Source organism: Neodiprion lecontei, chromosome 4 (assembly GCF_021901455.1).
Source record: "Neodiprion lecontei isolate iyNeoLeco1 chromosome 4, iyNeoLeco1.1, whole genome shotgun sequence".
In the NCBI taxonomy this organism is placed as follows: domain Eukaryota; kingdom Metazoa; phylum Arthropoda; class Insecta; order Hymenoptera; family Diprionidae; genus Neodiprion; species Neodiprion lecontei.
Window position 1 is genome coordinate 37,665,581 of NC_060263.1, and position 26,630 is coordinate 37,692,210.

The window sequence follows — 26,630 nt, forward strand, 5'->3', positions numbered from 1 at the left end:
TATATTTCGTAATTTACGTTTGTAAAATTTACATAAATCGATAACGTTCGTTATTTTTTAGTTATGAATTTTTTTTTTTTTTTTATCGTTGATCGCTTATCCACGGCACCGTTCGTGAAAATATGCATGTATGTATATTATTTCAATCGCACTGCACGGATGTGTGAAAAGAGGACCTTGTCATTGGTGAAATTGTTCGTAAATTATGTTCGTAATAACGAATTTAGAACAAGATGTAAATTTCGTAGACCGTGTTCGATGACATCAGACGCGTCGATAATTGCGGGACGATAATTCAAAGGGCATCGCACGTGCATTACAGATATACAGAGGCACGTGTATACGTGGAAGGGGCGAGAGGGGAGAAAGGTGGCGGAAATGAGGGAGGATCGCGATATTCGCTGGCTCGAAATGTGTAATATTGAAGAAAGAAGTCTGAATTCGAGATTCGGCGTAACTTGGTTAGGGAACGGAAGCTGCGTTACGTGTATGTTCGTTTAACGTGGGTGGCACGCCTGCTCTCCTTAAGCTTAAATATTCCATATCCGAGATGAGACTGTACACGTTATACATACATACAGGCATGCATAACCGGGTAGAGTTTCGCAGGCGAATACCCGCCGTCTCAAATATATTCCCAAATTTATACGTAAATAGAGGATGCTGCTGGATATGTGCAGCGCCTGCAGCGCCAAATTTCCCCATTTCGTATGTACATTATACATGCAGGATGTATGCGTATAATGCAAAGAATACCGGATGACGTTACGGCGAAAAGCGGCGGTATTTTTTATCATGTTGGTACGAAAATAGGTATGTAGAAAGAAACGTTAACTTCACAGAGACTTTGAGCTTATCCTGAACGTGTTGCGTGATTGAAGAATTCGTCACATATCCGGACAATCCGTTGAAACTTGAAAATCAACCGTGCATGCGCGAATTTTATCGACTCTTCGCGCAGGCTTGCCAATCCGAGTTTTCAGCTGTCGAACTCTTTCTGCCCGCGATGCGGTTGATACGAATTTTCGAGGTTAGAATCTCAAATAATCGAGGCAGCGACTCGGAAAGGTTTCGGAAGCGTTTGTTGTCGGGTCGGAAAGTTGATTCTTCGAAGAACGCTCGGAATTCAATGCTTACGCTCTTTGAAAATTCAAACGTCGACATTTTGCGTAGGTTGGCCCGCCTGCGTCGCGGACTAAAATATCGTTGCGGGAAGATTTGGCCGACCAATGAGGTTTGATTATTTGGCGCATGCGCGGTTCATTTTCAAGTTTCAAGAGATTGTCCCGGTATATTGAAGCTAGTAATATTATCTTAACGATTCATGCTGATGAAAGAGCGTAATAAATCAATTTTTGAATTATCTAAAATCCAGTAATAAACGGTAATGAAACAAAAAACACAATGTTATTTCGAAATCCTAGTTCCTTCAAGATTACGGTAAAATTAAGAAAATGGTGATTTTTTTTTTTTGTCACGCAACGTTGTGTTACGACAACGTTACCAACTTCGGCCCCGTAAAAATTCCCAGGAATAATCAGCGGTGTTTGAACGTGTGTGGAGTGAGTTACAGAAGTGTGGAGAAGAGAGTTTGGCACGGGTATTGATCTATGGGAGAGAAGCTATTCCCAGCTTTGTATTTCGTTATTCAAATCAGCATTTAGGCTAAACGAGACCGCCGCCTCGACTCGCCTTCTCTCTCCTCTCTTCTCTTTTCAAATGCCACCCTCGAACCCGAACCCAAACCCAAACCCAAGTCACCCTCCCTCACCCTGTAGCTTTGTACACACGTACAGAGCCGTTCAGGCAGGACGAAAAAGTTTTTTCACGTTTCAGAATGGATGGGATCTTTATCGATATCCGAAAGCGAACTACTTTGGCATGTGTGTGTGTGTGTGTTTTTTTCCTTTCTTTTTCTTTTTTCTTTTCGAAAAAATTGACGATTTATTTTATTGCTTTTCTGGTTTATGCGTAAAAGAAATAGCTGCCGTTGAAAGAAACATGTCAAGTTTCTTCCCTGTAAAATATTCCCGTCGTTTTTATAATCCTTATACGTTAACTTTACCGATACGAATGAAATTTTAAAAATTTATCGATCTCTAAAATCCTGCACCTAAAAATATAATATGCCTATATCTTAAGTGGAATTCCAATTTTATGATATTCCAGACTCGGTATATATATATATATATTATGTACAGGTACACAAAATTCAGCTATTCACGTCAACGATATCAGTTTCTCTACTCTTATCAACTTATATCCTGTAAATAAATTAACAGCCTTGATTGTACATCAATTTTCTTTTATGCATTCGACGAAATAACAATTTCTTATGAATAAAAGATAACACGGAGAGAAAAAAAGAAAAAAAAAAAACGGAAACGATGGAACAATTTTCCGTCATACTTGGATCGTCTTTTACAGGAAAATAAAGCTACTGCAGGGAATACGAAATACGGTGAAAAGACGAGATAGGAGGAGAGTAAGAACAAGGGTAGGTGCTCAGCGACCCGGTTAATTCGACGATTACAATCGACTCCTACGTATCTTATATACTCTGAATTTTCGACGAAACGAATTCACAAAGAGAATACATGTATAATAATAGTAATAATGACGATGCTGACGATCGAAGAGGAAGAAATCAGAGCGAAGGGTGCAAAAAGCGGTCAAAGAGTAATTGTCCGCGTATACGAGTATATATATATGGTAGCATCGTTTTATATACGGTTTACACCAGAAGTAAATGGATAAATAAATGAATAAATAAATAAAGTAAGCGAACCTAAAAATAAATTTAACAATGGAAGATAATTTGTCGGACGTTTTCCGGCAATTCGCCGTTTCCTTCCCTTGTTCAACTCTCGTTTCTTTTTCCCTCGAATTCGCGTGCGTTTCAACCGTACGTCCAACGATCCTATTTATTATTTACAACTATATTTACTCCGTAGAATCGCCCGGACGCGATTTACTCCATTTCTACTGTTATAACCTCGAACCGTATCTCTTTTCTCTTTTCTCTTATTCCCTTATTCCTTTGCCGGTGCTATTTCCGCGGGTACTAGACCAGACTGTACAGAGTCCCGGGGAATCCCCTGACATTACTGCCAACCTCCTTCTATCACGTTCCAAAATTTTTATCCACCCACGCACGGACACGCAACGTTCCTTATTTCCGTGAGATGAAACGCGATCATCACGCGAGTGAAAAAGTTCCACGTTGCTAAGACCTGCTTTTCGCTTTTTCTCACATTCGTTTTTTCTCCGCACGCAAGGCGATTCAGTGTTTTTTGTCTATTTTTTTTTTTTTTTCACAATTAGACGCATAAACCTTGACAAATGATACAATTTCCTTTCCAAACATCAAAAATGAAACTCTGCAATACACGTGTTGACCTTAGATTCTGGACCGTTTTCAAAGTGTCCAAAACCCCTTTTCATTGTTTTTTTTTTTTTTTTTTTTTTTTAGAACTTTTAAATACCGAAGAGACACCTGATCCATTTCCGTAACACTATTTCAATCATTTCAATCTACGATTTAACACCCGTGTTGTTTCAATAGATTGGACAAATGTCAAACGAAAATTTTACACAGACACGACGGGATTTCGTACTGTTACACAATGTTAATAAATAGAGAGACGATGCGTTTCGTTCTTTTTTTTTTTTTTTTTTTTTTAAAGATTTTTCGTCGCGAGGATGCTTAAAAAAAATAAAGATATGTACGCGCAAACACGTACGCGGGAATGCGCGATGGAATTTTCTCAACACAATATTCCCAACCCCTCGTCGAATTTTATCTCCTGGCAGAACCTGACGTTTAAATCTCCGTGCGAATAAGAAGAGAGAGAGAGAGAGAGAGAGAGAGAAAAGAAAAAGAAAAAAAAAAGAAAAAAGGAAGCAAAACGAAGGGGGCAAATAAAAAAATATCGTCTTTTACGATGAATACCGCAGCAGGGTGTAAACATATATATATATATATATATATATATCATGTGCGTACATATATGTATACGTATGTGATGCATGCATGGATAAACGACGAAATTTTCGTTGATTGGTACTAGATGCGGTAATGTATACGCACGCGTAGCATGTACGTGTGCATTGCGTACATGAAAAATGTTATAACGTAACGATATTCACATATACAGAGTGAAATACAGAGAAGAAAGAAGAAAAAAGAGAAAATACAGAGAGAGAGAGAGAGAGAGGCCAATGTATAAACGCGGGCATTTCAACAGTCGAAAGAATACGCTGAAGGGTGAAAAAAAAGAAGGGAAAGGGGAGGGATTTGATATAAAAGAAACAATAAAAACAAGGAGCAGCCAGACGGGGAGATATGATAATGCAAGATGGCGCCTCGTGATCTGTTCCCCGCGACTACTTGAGATTACGACTTTCGATACAAGAAGATTACGCGGGGAGACAGATCAGAGAGATATGCAACGCAGGGGAGGGGGATAGGAAAGAAACGGAGGGAAACTAACCGTTGCAAAAAACGAAACGGTGGAAAAAGTTTTTCAGTACAATTTTTTCGTACCTATTACTGTGAGAAAATACCTTGAACGTATTTTTGAATTTTATCGTAAGAAAAACTAAGATTGCAACGTTTTTGCACGTTGAAATTTTTGATTGTATTTGCAAATGGCGCGATTTCTGAGAGCGCGTAAAAGTTTGCCTGATACCGTTGTTGAGGGTTATTATTTGAAGTGGAATCTTTTGGGCAACGAAGGAACGCGTTTTGAGAATCTTTGCGAAGATCGGTTCGGTATTTTTCCATTATTTAAATAACGAAATTTCAACGAGTCAAATAAATACGATGATATCTGGAGAATGGATGGACGGATTTGAATGAAAATTAGTACCGTGAGATTTTTTGGGTCGCTAATCACGAATCTAAAGTCATACTTGCAAAATTTAAATCTGGTGTATTCGATAGGCTGAAGAAAAACTAAAAATATTCCGATTTTCGTAGTAATTGGTAGGTTTTTTGGGGCGTCGATAACGAATCCAAGGTCGGACTTTCCAAAACTTGCAACGGTGGTTCCGTTACAGTGATTCAAAATTAAAAAAAAAAATCGTCATATTTTCATGTAATATGGTATCCTAAGGCTTTAAAATCGTTAATTACAAATCTAAATTTTTAGCTCGGAATTCGAATTGGATATTATTCTTTTTTCTTTCTCTACGAACCTGGAACCTGCAGTGTAATAAGAACGGGAATTTCAAAGGCTGGATCGTGGCCAGTCTGAAGCCGCTTATTTTATAATACAGATGAAGTGAGAAGCCAAGCCATCGAATTGTTTCGTCACATTCGTGGAGCCATGGGAATGATACAGATTCTTTTCCTTGATTATTCTTATTACAACTTGGAGTTCGACGACGTGTGGCGATGAACGACTGCTGGATGGTATTCTGCTGGTTTTTTTGTTTTCCCTTTTCTGTTTTTCCCGAAAGCGAGAAAGTGCAGGGAGGGAAAAAATTAACGGGGGGAGGATGGAGGATAACGGTGGCTCGAAATCAAAAGACCGATGTTCAAGGGTCAAATAGCGCCTGATATGTTCGCTCAGGAGAAACTTTGCCGATATATCGAGCTGCCCACCTTTATATATTATACCTAGGCGAATAAATATTCTTCTTATCTCAAATAACAAGCGAGAGTCGAGATTGGTCCTCCGTCATAATAGCGAGCCACCCTCGATAATATATCTCGGGATTTATCTCGCGCACTCACACTATAATAATACACGCTTATGTGTGTACCTTGCACACTTTGTTGATGGTTCGCGGATGCCTGCAATGCGGGGGATCTTTTCGCCAAGTGGCCAATTCGTAGAAAGGTTCATTTTCCATACTGCGAAAATCTAATTCGCGGATATTCAAAGTATATGAAGTCAAATATACCGGGACAATCTCTTAAAACATGAAAATGAACCGCGCATGCGCCAAATAATTAAATCTCATTGGTCGGCCAAATCTTCCCGCAGCGATATTTTTGTCCGCGACGCAGGCGGGCCAACCTACGCAAAATGTCTACGTTTGAATTTTCAAAGAGCGTAAGCATCGAATTCCGAGCGTTCTTCGAAGAATCAACTTTCCGACCCGACAACAAACGCTTCCGAAACCTTTCCGAGTCGCTGCCTCGATTATTTGAGATTCTAACCTCGAAAATTCGTATCAACCGCATCGCCGGCAGAAAGAGTTCGACAGCTGAAAATTCGGATTGGCCAGCCTGCAGGAAAAGCCGATAAAACTCGCGCATGCGCGGTTGATTTTCAAGTTTCAACAGATTGTCCCGGTATACATGGAGCGAAATTTTTAGTTTATCTGTTCTTATTTCTTATCGTTACCAAAAAATCTAGGTTCTGGGTGTAAAATAAACACGAGTTTTATAACTGCCATCAAAAAATCTACCATTTGTTACTATTCTTTCCGGTTATAGTGATTCCTGCCATATTTTATTCTCACAATTGCCATAATTTGATAATAATGAAGCAATAATGTTTAGCGAGAAAACTGTAGTAAACTGAACATTAAATAAACGGATTTGATGTTGCGATGACAAGAAAATTTTTTATTCACAGATATAATTACATGGAATAATTACTTGCGCCTCATTTTCTTCCCATTCCAACAATTTGTCAATTGTTGTCTAATAATCTAGTCAAATCGAATTTTTCAGCCTATGAAAATCCTGTATAAAAAGTATCTAACAATAATTGTAGAAAGTCATCAAATATATCTAAGCTAGTCGAAATATAAAAATCAAAAATCCATAATTTCGACATTATCCCATGCTTCTATGCATTTGTTCGATTCTGTTGGATTTAACTTTCTAAATTCATCTACCGTATTCTCCGTCATTACTTTTCTGTCTTTCACCCTAAACTGAGAGAAATTTTTAGTCCCGGTTACCGCTCAATCCTCAACTATTTTCATTTTTTACCATTATCGAAAAATAAACTTCTAGGTAGAAAATGAAAATTATTTTTCTAGCTGTTACCGGAAATTCTATTATCCGTCACTATTCTTTCTCATTACGATCGCTGTTGCTATATTTTCTTGCAACTGTTGCGAAAATTTAATGCTGGTGCAAGAATAAATTGACCTTAAAGCCTTGTTTAACTAAAAAAGTAGAGCAAACCTCACAAACTGATTTAGCGTTGCAATAACCAAAAAAGAATCGACAATAGCGCAAAATGTTTAGGCGTACCTCGTTTTTCGTAATTCCAACAATATTCAAACAGTTTTTTCAACGATACCTGTTTTACACAATTTTTCCAGTTACTACAAGAAACAAAATTTTTCTCAATGTACGGTGTTTCAAGATTCTTCGACCTGGGTTTTCGCATATCCGAAAACACGATTTCGATTGTTAACCTTCCACAAAACTTCGCGTTAAATTTTTCATAAAAAATCGAAGACCCTCTCTAAAAACAGTGACCCACCCTAGACCTCTGCGTTATCGCTTTTCTATAATATTTCTTCTGTCCCAGGAGCCGCGATTGCGGAGGGTTTCTTTATCGACCGGTGAATAATGATCATTCGTCGCTATGGGGTGGATTTGCCGGCGCACGTGATCGCGGAGGGATGTCGGGAGACCATCCACTCGACAGTAAGTCGATAAAAAATGAAAATTTGAGCCCCCAGCGGAGGTGCGAAGGGACGCGAAGCCGCCGGTTATACGTGCTGCGGTCTGGTATAATACAAGAAAACGGTCGGCGGGGGGAGGAGGGGTGGGTGGGGGGGGAGAAGGAAATATGCCGAGGAAGAAAAATATTTAAATATCACCGCCCCCGGGCTTCCACCCCCCCCCCCCCCCCCTCCCCCCAAACCGCCAGCTTTTCCCGACGAGTATGAGAGTTCGTTTTCCCTCCACCCTCGACGTGACAGAATTGTAATAAATATCTGAGGTACGAATAACGCGCACCTACGCAGCCGTCGCGATGCGATGCCACCTGTGCGAAAACGCTTCGAGGGACATTCTCATAGGGGTGGAATATAGGAGAGGTAGAGGAGAGGAAGGTAGGAATAAAGGGAAGACCGTTCTCAGGGATTCGAGATAAATTGAAAGAGCTCTCGAACTTGTCAACTCCTCGTCCTGATAACCCTCAACGAAGGGAATTTCCACGCTTATGTGATCCGGCTCGCGTATTTCTCGTAGGCACGAAGTAACTAGTCATTTGTGTATAAAGTATCTGGGGGGAAAATTCTTGATGAATAAATGAACGGGTGATAATGAGAGGGGGGGGGGGGGGGGGAGGGGGGGGGAATACAACCCTGGATACACGGTATTTTCAAGCCCCGGATGTGAGAAAGAAAATGGAAAATGACTTTATAATCGAGACAGACGCTCCCTGAGGAGTTGAGACTCGAATAGCACCGCGTAATGTTCAACGTCGTTCAACAAATCAAAAGTATTGAATTTAAAATCAACGTCTGTCCGTCAATTTTTTAACGCGCGCGTGTGTGCGTATAAATTTTCCGCCGTCGCTCGTTTCTTTACAATTTTTGTGCCGACGGAACGACGGCTGACACGTTTCGCATTTTTATATATTCAATTCTTTAAGTTATTCGTACTTTCGACTCTCTATTTAATACTATCGATTGACACTTTACTCGAAATGATGGATTTTTGTCTATATTAATTAGATTTAACTGATCGCTACGTTGAGTGTATTGATGAAATTGTTTATCTGTATATTCTCAAGCTACGAAGATCTCATCAACGATACAAAAATAGTCGATACTGGTATTGTAAGAAAACGCTCAGACATCGATTCTTCGTTTCAAATCCTTTCAAAATCGTTGACCAAGACACTGCGACGGATTTTCTTTTTCTCTTTCACCAAGTCAATACCGCTGTTCGTTGTAAAATCGAATATTCGATCATACCAATAGGAAAGAAGTGTATCTACGAATGTTTAGAAAACAGCCGTTTCAGAGTGAAATTGAACGAATCTACAAAATTTTCAACAATTCCGAAGCAATTTCAAACAAAGTGTCGACGTTAACGTCAGCTTTTCTTACAACCTACTCAGTGTTTTCTAATTCCGGAGGCGGATATGTCCTGAAATTTTTTTTTTTCAGACGACGCTTTATACGGATTGAAAGTGTTAATCCGCAAAAAACCGATCGCCCCGTTTACCGGTTTGAAAATTCGCCGACAGGGCGGAAAACACGATCTATACATCTATAGCAATTGTACGTAACGCGAGATCTGGGCATGGGGCAATTTTTTTTCCCCCCAGACAAGTTCGTTTGTTTTCGATGATGACGTCACGGTGTGAAATGGCCCGTAAAATGGCCCTCGTTTCTCCCCGGGGAATCAGAAGCGTACACATCGGTACGTCACTGGATTTTGGGGCCACCCCCCCTCTCTCTCTCTCTCTCTCTCTCTCTCTCTCTTTCACTCTCACTCTTTCTTTCTCTCGCCGAGTGGCGGAAGGCATAAGAAATTGATTGGGGAGACGATGCGCGTCGAAATAATCTATAAATGTTACTCTGACTGATACGGCACTTGGTTTGGCTATTTCGCTGAGTGCAAAATCTCCATTTTCTTCTTCGTTTTCCGAGCACTTTCCACTCTCACTGTCTCCCTTTCTTTCTCTCTCTCTCTCTCTCTCTCTCTCTCTCTCTCTCTCTGTTTCTCTTTTCTTCGCTTTTCGCCAACGTGGACTTCCAGGACGCAGTCAATGCAGAAAACCAGTCAAATCATATCAGCTTTTGTGTAAAGTCGTATGAATTGTTTCCTCAAATTTTCCACATTCTAACTTTAGAATGTCAGTGATTTTTTTTTTTTCTTTTTTTTATATTGGAACACTATCACTTCTTCTCCAACACTCATTTCTCACTCTCAATTTTCACGTCGAATTCCTGTTTGAATAATTTGCGATTTATAAATTTTATTTGCAGTGCGCAAGTTTCGTTTTTTCAATTTTTTTTTTTTTTAGCATGGTTTTAAAAATTCAACATTCAAATGCAGGATTAATTTCCCCACTTTATTATCTCTCTCGCTCTCTTCACCGGGCCGAAACGAAAACATCGGGAACACTGTCGAATTTCGTGAGTTTCTGCGAACGTGAAGGTATAAAATTGATGGAAGTGAAGTATTTTGCAACGTCGTTGAAACCATCTAATCAACCGAGCCTTCGTCACGGACGTTAATCCGATCGGAGATCAAGCGCGCAACGTTCGGTCCCCGAGGAACCGTCCAGAACCTTATTCGCGCGATCAGCTGTTACGCGACGTAATTTAACACTGGCGAATGGCGCGTCGATATCGAAGGTAGCGCGGGAAAGGGAGGGAAGTTTGAAATCCGATTGAATATCCGTGATATTTTCTCGCTGTGCGTTTAAAATAACACGGGAAAAACTCACATACTTTATTACTGTACTTCTCAACGTAACCGAGTAACATAATTCTGGGTAGAAAAAAAAAAAAAATGGATATTTATAAATTTTTTTTTCCTAATTGTAACCAAAAAAATCTAGCATGTGTTATTATATATTCGTTCCGATTACGATCGCTCTTGTCATATTTTCTATATAATAAATTGCAGGCGCGAAATCCTCAAGCTTTACTGAAAATAATTTAGCGAAATAAACTAACATATTCACCGTTTCAATGAGACTAAAATTACCCAACACTCAACGGTAACTTGTACAATATTTTTTTTTCTAATTCCGTCAATATTCGAACGGTTATTTCAACGATGTTACTAATTTATTTCAATAATACTCTAGTTATCGTACGACAAACAACATTGTTCCAACTGTGGTTAATTGCGTTTCAATCAATATCGCATCGATCACCGGATACGAACGGGGTCGACGTCGACGTCGCGTCATAATATCAGACGTTGAAATCTTACAGGGAACAAATGTCGGATTTTTGTTCCCCTCCCCGCGGTCTCATAAAGTATTCAATCAACGTCTACGATCGTCCTGAGGGCCGATGTCGGAGAAAACTGATTGTGAGTGCGAAATATGAAATTTTTTTCCAACGCCACCCTCTCACCGCCCATCTGCCCGTACCCCTTCTTTTCCTATTTTTCCTATATTCTTTCTTTCTTTCTTTCTTTCTTTCTTTCTTGTTCTCGTTGTAAAAATTTTTACGCTGACAAGTGACAGGCAGTCCGTGGCTGTTCGCCGCTGCAGTGACGTCTTCCACTTCTGCTCTTCCCCCGTATCAAATGTCAAAATGCCCACCGTTTTCCCCCCGCGCCTCATATCCGTCTCTATTCCTTCTCTCTTTCTCTCTCTCTCTCTCTCTCTCTCTCTCTTTCTGTCTCCCCCCGCAGCTCTCGTCAGTTTTTAACTCACCCTTCTTCTGCCTGTTCGCCTCGTTTGAAGCGGTGAGACGTACGGACAGTCGGACAGACGTCGACGTTCCCGACAATCCATTTCTTTCTCATCAAAAATTTCGAACCAAACTTTACGTCTGGCTGTTCGTACGGACGTATGTATACCTATTTTTCATCACGAACTGCAGTCTGCTTCTTTTCTGCTTGTTATTTATATATAAATGACATTTATTCACCGCTCGGAACGTGACGTGCTTACTTTAATACTCATCGCGAAATAACTGCAGCGAGCTTTTACCTTAATTGATCAGAATAAATAAAAAAAAAAATATCACCGCAGATATATCGCTAATAAGACGAAGAAGAATTTCACGATATTCGATACTCATAGTATACGTATGTATAGTATATTAAATATATCTTTTCATCGGTGTAGAATTTTCATTATTTTTATTATTCTTACTTACAGTTAGACAATTGGTCAGTAGAAACTAAATAAGAAAAAAAAATTTCATTTTATGCAAAATTACTGATCATTTTTATTCCATGTATAAAATTTCGGTAAACTTGTATATAATATCTTTAGAATACTAAAAAAATTTGACGAAGTATTTGTCAAGTTTTATGAAATTCAAGCCGTGAAGAAGCATGCAGCTTCTGCATAAGATTTTTCGATTCGTCAACTTTTCGGTCTAAAACATTGAGGAGGGATTAGCTTCGTTTCAACTGACAGAAGAAGTTTCGGCTGTTCATAACTATGAGCAGATTCTTTCAAAGTAAGACAAATGTCTGTTAAGGAAAAAAAAAAAAAAAAAAAAAAAAAAAAAAAACGAAAAGAAAACAGAATTTCAGTGACAATAACAAATGTAGAACCGTTTAGAATATTTTTAAGCATGTCCAAAAAATCAATTCAAACAATTTTTCTCTCGCGTATCGAGATTTCATCACCTAAGATAATCTTTGTTCGAAATACGTTGCAAGCATGTGGTAAAATGTCGTTTCCACGCAGATCTATCGATATACAAAAAATACCTCCATACTCCTGGAAGGATGGGTGAAGAACGAGGAAAAAAATAAGGAGGAAGATTTCAATTAGCCAACCCCTCGTCGAGGGTGGCACTCGAAAATTGGGAGGAATCGTCGAGGGTTCGAAGATACGGAAGCCAGGATACGTTTGCGGTTAGGATCGCGGTTCGGAAGGTCCTTCGGTCCCTCGATGATCCTCGAAGCTAGTGCGTGAGATTCGCGTGTCGCGGTTACAAATTTCCTTGTAACGAGGCCCCGGAGCGTTTTCGCCTCGCCTCGTCGCTACAGATCCCGAAGGAAGAGATCAAGTCGTGAGTTTCCCGATTTTCGCCCGCCTATTGCAGCGGCAACCGCATCCCGGAAAAGAGACGAGAAATTCGGTTAAAGGATGGAAGGGGGAGGATTTTGATTGCAAAAATGTGTCGCCCTGCAGCATTCGTGCAGCCGATCGATGACTCGAATTTCTGTCACACGCACGCAAGTGGCTGATGATGGAATTACCAAATTCGCCCATTTCATGCGGCTATTCGTGTTTTTTTTTTTTTTTTTTTTTTTCGTCGTATGATTTTTTCTTTCCTTCTTTCACGTAAACGGAGAATTTCACGCGAAACCGATCGACGTACGAGCCTGACTAATTTTCAATTTGTAGCAAAATTCTTTCTTCTGCCATTTTTTCAACTCTGAAACGGTACTCTGCATTATTTTCAAATTTTTTTATTTAACTGGTCAATTATTTATAAATATCGGGAGCGATGTCGATGAATTTCTTATCGCTTCAGACGCGATTCATTTCAACTACAAAAGAATCCGTTTTATTGCCGAGTCTGCAATGAAAATCAAATAAGGTGTACCAATGATTTTAAGTGAAAAAACAACGCCCGGTCAATATTCTTGTTTTTCTTTCGGTATGCGTGTAAACATTTCGATAAACAAAGGGAAATGGATCGCCATGAGCACTTCTAGCGGTGACTTTTACAACCAGCGTCATCAAAATAATATCGGTGATAAGAATGGCGTAGTTCCGAAATTATAGCCGTAAGGATTGAAGATCGGAGATCGAGAATAGAACAATAGGGGAAAAAAACCACCCGCCGAGTCGTTGTTCCGTATCTACAACCCCTTTATTTTTCGCCTTTGGAATCGCTGTTTGCTTCTGTGACACAGAATCTCGTCGCGTGACATCGGATCGTTTGTATACGTAATATAGACGAGTAGAATCGTGGAGCCTCTCTTCTCTTTTTCCATGTGTAATACGAAGCCACCGTCATACCGGAATTTGTTTTTTCCGCAGAATTAAAACCGCCCCGAATAGATTAACGTCTTGTCCTCTGGCCTCTTCAACATCGCTCAATTTATCACCACCGATAAGGCTGAAACAGAAATATATGTCTATAACCTCGTAAATTAAAAGTATAATATACGTATAAATAATAAAGGATTTTACAATCAAATAATGGGCGTGAAAAATTGCCGCGTCTCGTTTAATTTGAACTTTCGTTTGTACCGGAAATAAATTGATTTTCGATGCTTTATTATCAGACGTATGTACTTTGTCTAAATAAACGTTTACGTTCTTCAAAGTTTACGTATTTACCTAAAAAAAGTGTAAATTTATTTCCATTTTAGAAATATTTTCATCTAATTTTGTTTTTAAAACTTTTTCATCCGGCTGACAAATCGGTTCAAATTTTTTACCACGTACCATTTTCCGACAGACACTTCCCTTCGCATGATGATAAAAAATGTCGCGAAAAGATTGTTTTTCCGGCGTATCTGCAATGCAACGAATCAATTTCGTATTCGTGGAAGCAGTTTTTGTGCATTTTGTACCTTTGTAGGTGGATAAACGTCACCGCAGAATTGACGCAATAGAAAGTAATGAAAATACGGTGATATTAACTAGACTGAAAGGTAATACCCGAATGCGGCCGAGGTATCAATTATATTCAATATTTGGAGTAATATCGTTTAACGATGGAATATCACGGCGATATTTGAAAACGCGAACGAAATTCGATTGAAACCCAAACCAGGCCAAACTATGTACAATAATAACAGTGACAATTTAACGTTTACAAAATCTCGCGAATTTCGTACCTCAATATGGAAATTTAATTCCCCCGAAGAAATTCGCAATTCTCGATTTCAATACGTTGCCATTAAAAATGCACAGCGCTTTTAGCTTCGGCTTAAAACCCTCCGGTCTCTGTGTTGTGTAATATAGTTTATACGTATCGATTTTACAGAATGCACTTTTCCGTCGCGATGGGAGGGCAGCTGGTTCCAAAGCGGCGTTTATCAACCCATTACCGTATCGAGGAACATTTTTTCAAGCAAGGGACGCTGCCTCCACAACGAAGGTGACAAGTTCCTCCTCGTCGACGAGTAAGTCGATTTTTAAGCGATATTTAAGGTATTGGAATTCGTGTGAAAACTGCGGATAATCAAACCGCTCGATAAGTCTGGAATGCTTTATTACTCTTCGCTTGTCTGTTCAACCTATGACGCGTAAGATATTTACGTTCGTTGATTTGATTTCAGTAAGTGGATTTCTGACGTATTTCATTGCTCGTTGGAAGATAGGGAAAGGAAATTTTGAAATAGTCATTTTTTCTCGGCTTACAGGAAAGAGGAAATTAATTATTACGTTGAACTAATTTTTTTATTAATACTTAGCAAAAGGAGATTAATCGGGACATATTGCAATCTATTTATCTTCTTTATAACAAATTTTGTTCACCATGAACGAGAGAGTATTTTTCCTAAACGTATGAAACGAAAGTCGATCGAGTTTGTTTGATGTTCTAATTTCGTTCGAAACTCATAGAAATAGTTGATAACATTTTTTATAAGTTTATTTACTCTAGTTGTATAATTCGGTAAAAATTGACTCGTCAGAAATAATCAATGATTGTTAATTCGTCGTTTCAGCTACAGGAATAGTAAAAATTGCTCTTTGTTTTGTTGCAGAAAATCGTGTTATCGCTGCGTCGTGATACACGAAAAGCACCCGAACGTCCTGCAGTACAAAGAAAGTGAGTCTGAGTCGAGTTTAACGTACATAGATTAATTAGAGTAGATTAAGACACAGGGGGGAAGATTCGACTATGGAGCGGGGTTGAAATTCCGAATTTGAAAAGTTCTCAAAGTGCCAAATTCCAAATTATTCGGTGGCGAAACTTGAAGTAAGGAAATCAAATTTTGACGAAACATCGAAGTCTCAAAAGCTCCGGAGGTCGACGCTCAACGTTCCGAAAGTGCGAAAGTGAGAAAGTTTAAAAATCTGAAACATCGAAATTCCGAATGATCGAAGATTTTCGGCTGTGTGAATTTCTGGCTTGGTGAAATTTCACCACTTTGATCTTTCTTTGTTTTGGATGTTCGGTATTTTTGCGTTCGTAATCCTGGTCGTTTAGATTTTTGATTTTTCTGACTTTACACACCGACTCGTTGAGCAAACTACGCTGTGCGAGTATATTTCAATTTTCGGAATTTTGCTCCAACGAAACTTCATTTTTCAAAATTTTTCTCTATCGTAACTTGAATTTTCGAAATCTTGCATTCTGGAACTTTGAGCCATTAGCTTTCGACCATTCGAATCTTTGTTGTTTCTCCAAAGTTCAATTTCATTACTTCCAAGTTTCAACGTCAAATAATTCTGACTCAGGCGCTGTCAGAACTCTTAAAATTCGGAACTTCAACCCCGCCCCACGACTATAACGACACCGAAATCAATCAATCCGTGTAAATTGTCCATCGAGTGGCGGCAAACGGGTATCAAAATTCAGCAGCAGAGATTCCCGCGCCCATTTCCATCCCTTGAAAACCGTGTTGCATCGGTATATTGTTAAAAAAAAACAATGTCGAAGCGTGATTACGAATGCAGGGTGAAAGTCCGAAGGGCGCGTCAGTATTGGAACGAGCAAATTTGACGACTGAAGGATGGAAGGGAGGGAGGGAATATCCTGCAAAGGGCAAAGCGTGAAAGGATAACGGGCGTTTAATTTCATTCCGAAGGGAGCAATCAGTTTTTCCCTTTGCGTGCGTAATATGCTGCTTCCTGCAAACAAAATCTCACGTGTACATAACACGGAATAATGTAACGAATTACATACCAGGGAAAAATCCACCCTCTGATATAAGCTGCCCGACGTCGCTTTTTCTACCCAGTTTTGATAGAGAAAAACCGCGCGCGGTTCCAGGATGTGTGCAGTAATACGCTGGCCGCAAAAACCGCGAACCTTTAACATATAGGCACGTGTATATACATATATATATATATGAATATATGTACATACACACGTACATGCGAAAACCTGCCGCGCGATAAACGAGCCTCGGGATTTTTTCAATTATTTACACGACGCCGGTTTACACTTGGAAACTTATCATATACGTTCGAATTTTAACGAAAATGAACGCGATTCAATTTCGAAGTAATTATCCAATGATAATTGTTATTCCAGAAATATACCGTAATAATAAAATGGGAAATGAGAATTTGGAGTAAATTTTTTTTATGCTTGTACGGTATAATATACACTTGCAAAAAAAATCTTGTTTGATGGTCTGCTGCTTACTTACAAGTTTATAATTATAATTATGCCGTACGAAATTGTAAATTAATTAATGGCTGGAGTTTTTTTTTTTTTTTTTTTTTTTCTTCTGCCGTTTATATAAACCTGATCTATGCGAAAATATGTTATGGACAAGGAAAAGTGAGTTGAAAAAGATTGACGTCCGCTTCGATGTAAGAAAAAAAAAAAATTGTAACAAACGATTAATTAAAATCTATCGAAGATCGAAGGAAGTAAATTCGGTGCAGCGTATAAAATCACAACTCTTAATAACGAAAAGCCACCGCCATACTTTTCTATTCATCTTTTTCAATGAAAATTCACGACTGTTACGATCATACAATAATTCAACACGGAACAAACAATATTGTCGAATAAATTATTACATCGGATGAATTTTTCGCAACGACGCGAAGACGTTGAATCGAATTACAAAGCATTATATATTTGACAAGCATATTTCGATGAAACAAGAACAAAAAAATTAACAAAACTGGCGCAAATTTACTTTTTCATTGCCGATCACCGTTATTCTTTCTCGTTTAATTGTATTTACATTCCTTTCAATTTTATTTATCAATTTTTTCTTCATTCCCATACCAAGGAGATATTGCAAGGTGAATTTAGTAAAAAAATAACGGCGACGCAGATGTACGGAGCAGCAGATGTATAAAACCAACCGAGTACAGAAACGAAGCGAACGCGGTTTCCACCTCTGGCCTGCATTTTTCGACGATTTGTCAAAGTCGGGTGTTTTTATCGAATTTTAATCTGCATAGTGTCGCACCGCAGCCACCGCGGCTGAGGGGGTGGGAAAAGGGGGTGGATTCGTGTCCGTAGAATACGTCGCCGGTGCAACGTCGGCAGGGGTGAAAGAGGGGGGGGGACATAATATTGTGCTTTTTCACCGACACGGTGTATACTAATAGTTTTTAAATTACATCGCTCTTACACGATGTTCTTGTATCGCCCTTCCATTCCCTACGGAATTCACGGATGCATCGCACGCACGATGCGCATGTAATATCGTGCATACAAAAATTATACACGATCCGTCGGACGTTGAAACGCTCCGACAAAACAATTTTTTTTTTTTTGTTTTTTGTTTTATTTAGCTTTTCCTTTTTCAATTTTAAAATCGACGTACGATCGATTACAGAGGATTTTTGAATGGGAATTAGACTTTTAAAGATGCGAGAGTAATCACAGCGTTCAGTATAATACGAAGGAATTATCATTTGATTTTTCAGCGATAAAATGAAATGATCGCTTTTTCGAAACAATACCAGAATTTTACTCGTACGAATTAAACGAATTTTCGTAGGCTATTCAAAACGTAATTTCGATATGCTTTGTTTCTTAATTGTATTCACTGCGAGAATTTTTAATGTTCTAAATTGCGAAAGGATTTTATGATAAAATCATAATATTTTTTCCTTTTTTACGTTTTGAGAGAGAACACAACGATCACCTTCAGCTAAACACGGACGTTATTCGGTACTTTCATTTGTTTCACCAAATATCATTTAAAAAAAAATGAACGAAACGTTCTATACACGCATTTCAAAATTTCTCAGGTCTTCTCGATTAATTCCCATGACACTAAATTACAGGCTGCGTTGGATAAAACTTCGTTTCGAAATCTTCTTCATCGCCTCAAATCTGTACAAAAACGAAACGTTGAAATCCTCCGTAACTGTGTACTTAAAACTTCATTGTTCCGATTGTTTTTTCACCGTTTGTTAAAATCAACATTGTAATTATCGTTCACCCTGCGGAAGAAATGAGTTATCGAATAAACCAGTGAAGTTTTTTCGAAAAAAGAAATATCACGGGACGTTCTATTTCAGTAACGCCCGTGTAATAATGCTACTCAATTATTTTTATTATCTTGATCGTGATAATAATAACGAAACACAGAGCAAACGTTTCCATTGTACAGTATATTTATATACCCACATAGTATGTATGTATATATATATGTATTTATATATATATATGTATATATAGTATGTTTTGTGAAAATTTATGACATATATACGTGAGCGAGGTATGAAAGCAGCTGTGTTATTCTCATTTCAGCGTTTTGCCACAGTAGGAATTCCCTGGCGTCCTTGTGCTCTTACATAACAGGAGACGCGCTGCTCTTCTCGATGTTTCGCGAGGATGCGCAGGCAGTGCCCTGCCCTTTTCGAGGGCCCATGACCTTCTCCTACAACAGAGGTCACGAAACTTGTTCAAGCCCCCAGAGCAACGTCGACACCTGCACCGAGGACAGCAGACTTCTCTTCCGGTATCAAGCCTGCCCGGACATCCCGGCCTCGGAAAGCGCAGGTATGCTTTGGCGTGCTTTCGTCGCCTTTCGGAAAATCAAATTTGGGAGGGAAACCAACGATTCGATAGACGCGACGTAATTTTATTTAAAATATCTCTCGGCTTCCAGTTACAGAACATTAGGCAGTCGAAACTTGAAAGGGGATTAGAATTTTCCAGAGAATGCTACTGCGCTGAGAAAAATTTCATTTGTTACAGTAGCTAGAAAAATTGAGTAAAACAGGTATCGTTAAAAAACACTGTTTGAATATTGTTGGAATTACGAGAAACGAGGTATGCCCAAACATTTTGCGCTATTGTCGATCCTTTTTTGGTTATTGCAAGGCAAAATCAGTTTCTGAGGCTTACTCTACTTTTTTAGTTTAATAAGACTTTATCGTCAATTTATTGTTGCACGAGCGTTAAATTTTTGCGACAGTTGCAAGAAAATATAGTAACAGTGATCGTAACGAGAAAGAGTAGTAACGAATACTAGACTTTCTGGTAGTGGTAGAACTATATTTTTCGATTATGGTAAAAAATGAAAATAATATAAAATAGTAATATAAAAATTTCTCTCGGTATACAATTTAGTGTTACTTGTTTATAGATAATCGATTGAAAAACATTTCACTCTATTGTTCGATAATTTTTTTTATGCATCAGTTTCTTCCACGGTACCTGGGTTTTTCTGTTCGTTCTATAGTTTTATTATGATTTTTTGTTTCTCCTCCGCAAGCTCTGAGCGACGAAGGGAAAAGTTTGGCGGATATGGTGTGAGCGTAGTGAAAATAGAGAAGGGAGAGTAAGCGCTCATTTTCTGTCGATTTCTCACGATCGAGTTTTTTGCTGGGTCTCGCACCTTGAAGAGAGGAATTTCTATTCCTGTTCGATTCGAGGCGAGAATTCCAAATTGGCCGTATGCGGGGTGGTCCGCAAGAACCCCGAGGTAAACCGGGTAAAACTGGTCCTTTTTTTTCCCCCGCCGACATCTACGAGATGCAATTTAGATAACTGATCGCACGAGTCTGACCGCAAGGGAATCCGAGATGTCCGCAACTCTCTCTCTGTCTCTCTCTCTCTCTCTCTCTCTTTCTCTGCAACAGCTCGAAACGACCAGCCGCGGAAATACTTCGGCTGAACAAGCTCAGGACCGATAGATAAAATCTCGCCCCAATTTCGTCCGCCCTGCAGGACGAGGAGAATAATTGCAAGATCATTAAACGATCAAATGCGATTGATAAACGATTCTGCCAACAGCTCCGGCGTGAAAAACTCACATCTTTTCAACGCGGAAAACATCAATTCACGGTTTTTTCCAGGATAAAAATTCCGACTTAGATCGGAGATCTTACGTGAAACTCACCGTCCGCAACGCCTGCAGATAGGCAGCCGCGCCTGCAGATAGGCAACCACGTCTGCAGATAGGCAACCGCGCCTGCATTCCGATATACGCACGATACGAAGCGTAGAGTTCGTTGCCTATCAGCCGGCGTTGAGCGACGAGTTTCACAGAAAACTCGGGGTGTTTAATGTCTCGTCGTATAAAAGTAAAGGTTCAGCGATCACTCGGCGAAACACCGGAGCGGTAGTAAGTCGAAAACGACGAGGGGAGAATCTGGAAGAGAAGTTTCGCTAATTTGAGACGGTTAACGGTTGGCACGGGGTGGCACGATATCCTGCTGCAGCAACGGTCAAATGCAGGAATGGGGGGAAACATTAGCTGGGCGGAAAGTCTGGGGTGCTCAGAATGCTGCTAAACGTAACTAGATGTAACTATGCTACCAACTACGCGTGTAACTACGTACCTAATTCGCGTTATTCACGGGACGAGAACTAAACTACATTATTCACCTCGACTTAACCGACGCCGACGCGGATCTCGCGCGAATTCCTCGACTTCTTGGTCAGCGGCTGCTTCCTGCTGTGCACTCCTCAAAACTTCACTATATTACAACTCGTAGACTATAATTGCAGACAGATGTTGGAAAATTTTCACGCTCGAAATGAAAATTTATTGGATTGGAATAAATTTCGATCGAATCAAGTAAAATCTCTCCGTTTACGCCAAGTCAAACATTAAGCAGGTATTCGTATTCAAATAAAATCTTTTCTGTCAGAAACAGATCCAGAAAAATTTTTCTTCCGAGTCAAGCGCAAGTTGTGGTTCGGATTTCCGAAAACAAGGAGTCTAATCGGTGCAGTGTTTTTTTCTTCCTCAACTTTTCTACTACGTTATTCAAAGTCTAATTTACCTATAGTTAAATTCTATGATCTAAGTAATTTATTCTTACTCAACAAGGAACAAAAACATTTCCTCAAACTTTTGGATTTAACAGTTGGAAAAACTGTTTTCCAACGTCTTAAGGGATAATGGTGAGAAAAGAAAAATAAAATCGCAAACAAGGAAACATAATTAGTACGATTTCCAAGATTAAACAATCGAGAAATAGAAAAGAATCATCTTTCGTTCTGTACCTAAAATTTAAATTCAATTTTTCATTTGAACCTACGGGTTCAAAATATCTTTTTCGATCTTTTTTCACCGTAAATTTTTCGTCATCTTTCTCTCATCCGGAAGACGATATCATTCATTGAACATACCTAGTTATACGAAATATGTTGTGCCAACGGCGAGTTTCGCATCGAGTCGTATACCCGATTATCACGGTTAATAAAGCGAGTAAGAGCGTTGAAAGCAGAGGCGACGCCCTTCAGTCGGTCGTACGCAATTAAAAAATTAACGAGCGAGCTCGCTTCGCCGGTAGTTAACAACTCGACCGATACTCGGCCCTGCGCTTCGAGGATGAGCCACATGTGCGGTAATTTCGCGGTATCTGCAAAAAAGTTGCACACCGCATGAAAAAAAAATTTATACATACGTACATATGTATAATATACGAAACGTTCTTCGTCAACTGGGCGAGATATTTCTTTTTTTTTTTCCAAAACGTTTTTATTATTATTTAAAAAAATTCCATTTACAGTGATTGAGTGAGAAAAAATTATAATGCATGTATAATCAATCGAGAAAATGATTTTGATTTTCCAAATTATTCGAAAACGTCCAAGCACAGATTATGAATTCTTTTCATCTCAGCAAGTACACAAATTCAGATGTTTTCGAGCGGTTTGAAAATTTGATCATTTTACCCATCACGTCTTTCTTTTGTTCCTTTCGTATGCAATTTCAAATCATTGCAGTCGCAACGTTAAAAAATTCATTCTAAACTCTGCAAAGTATTCGTGAAAATTTAGCTAAATGTTTGAGGAAGTTTTTGACAACTTTTGGGTGAAAAATGAATCAAGTATTTTGAATAATATAGACAGCCAAGAACGGATCGGAAAAACAGGTGGATAAAACTTTTGAAACCCTTCCGATTCTACACTTTTTCGATACTTAAAAGTCAAGGGTCTTTCTAAACAGTTAATTTTTTTAAATTTGATAAGTCAAAAAAATATACTTTTCAGTGAAGTGTTAAGATTTCACAAATTTTGTTGAGAACGACCAAAACCACTTTGTATAAAGTGAACCTGTAATGCACGGAGAATGTTCCGTACGACAAACAAAAAACCAAAAGTGAAATTTCGACTTCCCTCTTTCCTCTACAGTCGAGGAGCTGGAGTGTCTGGCGACCTGGAAGGAAGGTAGCAGCCGATACCTCGTGGGTCGCCTTCACCACCGACACGCGTCGAACAACGAGGACCGCTATCGCTGCTTCGTCTACGAAAGGGTGAGTCAGTCGATCGGAGGTCTGAATCGAGCCAGCCTGGGTCTCGACCAGGACGTCCCATTGCCCGGAGGGCCGATTCCCGATGGAGCCCCAGAAATTTATCGGGTTGCACAGAGTGACGACGCGACCTGCAACGGCCTCTTCAGCACAATGGAAGGCTCGCGGTCGATGACGCTGAGGAAAGGTGAGACACGAATATTTTTACTCCTGGAAAAATGAATTCCCAAGTCAATTTTTTCGGCCAAATGTTACGTCACATGCAGCACAAGATGAATCCGCCTGCGTTTATGCAAATCGGGGCATATTTTGTAGAATGCGCCTGCGACTATGCAATTCAAGGTACATTCGACCGAAATACGCCTTCATTTATGCAAATCAGGGTACATTTTAAACGTCATACGCCTGCATTTATGCAATTCAGGATACACGTTACCGAGATCTGCCTGTGTTTATGCAATGCATGATACATCCTGCCGATCAAGGGTTCGGCCAATCGTGGTCAATGAGAGAAACGTTAATTGGTAAGACGTACCTCTCAGTTACCTAAATGTAGTCGGATTCCAATAAAATATATCTCAAATTGCATATATTAGTTTGGATTTACCCTGTGTTATAGATAATCCAATATTTATGTAGATATTATATGCGGTGACAGTTTTAATAACGAATGTGTTATGAAAGTTGAAACTTTGGAATTATTTAACCGACCAAAAAAATACACTACGGGCGTTTTCGTTCAAAGCGCGGAACTATCGCGAAATTTTTAAACAATGAAAGAGAGAAAGCGAGAGTAAGAGAGAGGGAAAAACATATAATAAAAAAAAAACGACATCAACAACGCCGCTTTGTTGACCCAAATATTTTCACTCTGTATCTGAAATACTTCGTTGCGTCATGTGATTTAATTACAATGAAAATGGGATTATACCGCCAAGAGGAGGACGGGAAAATTCCATCAACGATTTGTCCGCTATGCGTGCAGCCAATCCATAACACTCATAATGCATCGAGATTGATAGCTTTGACAATGTTTTAGCAAAAGCAAAAAAAAAAGCATAGGTATACTATAATACATAATGAAATAGGAAAATCTTCTCTGAACCATGACTATTTTACACAATCACGCTTTGCAGTAGAAATACTCACTCGTAATACGTGTATAATGTCTCACTTCGATTTTTCTAATCTCAATAGATTTTGCTGATTCGAACAAAAAATAACAAACAAAGAAATAAATTTCTGGTACGGTATAGCTTACGGAAAAGTTCAACGAATGTGGGGCAGTTTATTTATTTTCATTAAGTTTTTTATTTCGCAACGCAACCGTGGGCATGCGATATAACGCACGGACGTTGGCGGAACGAACGCACGGCTGTTATTGAGAAAAGCGATAATATATTTTCTGAAAAACGTGACACTAATGGGCCTCGCTTCGCGTTTCTCTATTCAGCGACAACGAATAACGATATATACACATGTGCCTTCGAATTTTGCCGTTATTAATTTCTCCGTTCTTTATTTTGTGTTTGTTTTCTTCTTTTTTTTTTCTCTCTCTTTTCACAAACGGAACTCCATTTATGTCATTTATAACCATAACTGTGTTGTACATATATACATACATGCATACATACATACATATATATCTATGGTTAAGGTGTAGGTACACACGAGAATGGGACGAAAGTACGCGTGTACCGATATTATTTATGAATAACAGCTGCGAATTGCTTCAGATTGGAATAACGCGAATATTAGTATAACTGTAATCACTTTACGGGAGTCATAAAATTTTCGGAAATTTCATCAGTCCGAAAATTTCAAACTTTGACGAGAAATTATACATGTGATAATTCACTCGAGCTAACAGAATTTCTCTATCCGCGGACCTCGAACAATTTTTCATTTTTTTATCGATATTTTTTTTCTTCGTCTAATTTTGTTTCTACAAAGTCCAGAAATATTCACCGAAAATTTTAAAACGTTAAAAACTGATCGCGTTCCACTATAGTAAACATAGATAGCATGTTTTTGCAACGTTTTGTTAAATATCAGAAATGTCTAAAACTGAAATCCTCGTGTTCTTGTACAGGTGAAAAAATTCCCGTTCATTACCCGAAATAACAACGCGTTAATCTGCAGTCTCTGAGCTTACCGTGCAGGTGAAATATTTTCCTTTGGAAATCCCACGAATAGTACGTGATCGTCCAGTTTTTTCTGTTTGGTTTTTCTTATTGGCACCATAGGTACGCAGAATATCCAGTAATGGCGACAAGTGACGTTTGTCACATTCGCGTGTAACTTCAAAACATTTAAATATTAATTTGCTCTTTTCACTTCCCAGTCTGTAATTTTCCTCACATCCTTCAGTTGGTTTTTCCAAACCGAAAAGTCTCCGCTCCTTTCACATAATATCTTACAGTAGAGTGACTGTTACAAATGAAAATTTCATCGCTTTTTCTCGTATAATTTTGAGCAAATTTACAAATGATCTATTATAATTTCACATAATAATGGGAAGGAGAGTTTATTTTTATTTTTTTCTTGGAAATGAGTGATATCGGAGAGTTTGTAATCGATGAAAATAGCTTGAATCGAGCCTCTTTTTCTGTTCCAGCCCCATCCCCAGGAAAATGTAGATTTCCCAGCTGGCTAAGCGGACACACAGCCGGAGGCCTGACTTGGCACACCTTGGACTTGACGCGATCTTACACCTTCCATCCGCGGAATGCCTCGCTTCATACAATGAGGTCAAACTCGTCGACGATCCGGTACGAAAACGGGGCTGCGGAGGGTCAAGAGGTTCCTGGAGGACAGGACGAGCAGGACTTCAAGATCCTCTGCAACGTTATCAAACAATCGAATCCTGGACAAACGATGGCGATGATCGTGGCGCACTTCACCGTCGGATGGTGAGGCTCGACGATTATTATTCAAACGAGAGGATGGAAAGATAGATTAAAATTGCAGAATTCACAGCATCAGGTCGATTAATCACGTTTTATAGGATTTCTAGCAAAGTGTGTTGAATATTTTTTTTCCTAATTTATTCAACGTTTTCTCACTATATAATGTGATAGCTGGTTCTTCAATTAACCATTATTTTATGTACCTACTGTACCTGTAACTAGTGTAACTTATTTACGTACATTGAATGTATATCGGGCCTAAACGTTGAAACGTCATCTCAGCGCCTGCAGATAGGCAACCGAAGTTGCAATTTGCTATCCCGCGGACGAAATTGTAACCCCTGGTTGGTAGGTGCCGAGGTCGCTTGCTTCCACGTTTAGGCCCAGCATATATACATAGAGCAAGGGTTAAAATTGATAAAAACAGCGTCATTCAGAGGTGGAAAGTTATAATTTTGTAGATATCACAAGGTTGTAGTTTACTATTATAGGTATTGCAATTTTCTTTCAAGTGCCAATAGTCAGGATATTATCGGTTCATTTTCAGATGAGTTTCGGTAGCGAAATATATAATGAAGATGAGTTCGTAATGAATATTATTTATATTCCATGATTTCTTTAGTGTTCCGCATTCGTTTTTTACTCCATCGTTCCTCTCCAAATCCGCCATTCCACTTATTCCGTGGTTCCATTCCTGTTTCAACATTCCTCTCCTGTTCCACCGTTCCCTTCTATCACCACCATTTCTCCCCTATTCCACCGT

The 26,630-nt window shown here is 39.1% G+C and overlaps 1 protein-coding gene across 8 annotated transcripts in view; it reads left to right on the forward strand.

Annotated features, from left to right (window-relative positions):
• The window catches only part of LOC107225685, a 155,073-nt gene that overhangs the window by 105,397 nt on the left and 23,046 nt on the right, over positions 1 to 26,630 (forward strand). For all 8 annotated transcript variants that reach the window (XM_046737199.1, XM_046737197.1, XM_046737198.1 and 5 more), the window contains 5 exons: positions 14,584 to 14,722; positions 15,308 to 15,372; positions 18,997 to 19,248; positions 22,840 to 23,145; positions 25,576 to 25,870. In XM_046737199.1, coding sequence (XP_046593155.1) covers positions 14,584 to 14,722; positions 15,308 to 15,372; positions 18,997 to 19,248; positions 22,840 to 23,145; positions 25,576 to 25,870 — 1,057 coding nt within the window. The remainder of the gene's footprint in view (positions 1 to 14,583; positions 14,723 to 15,307; positions 15,373 to 18,996; positions 19,249 to 22,839; positions 23,146 to 25,575; positions 25,871 to 26,630) is intronic.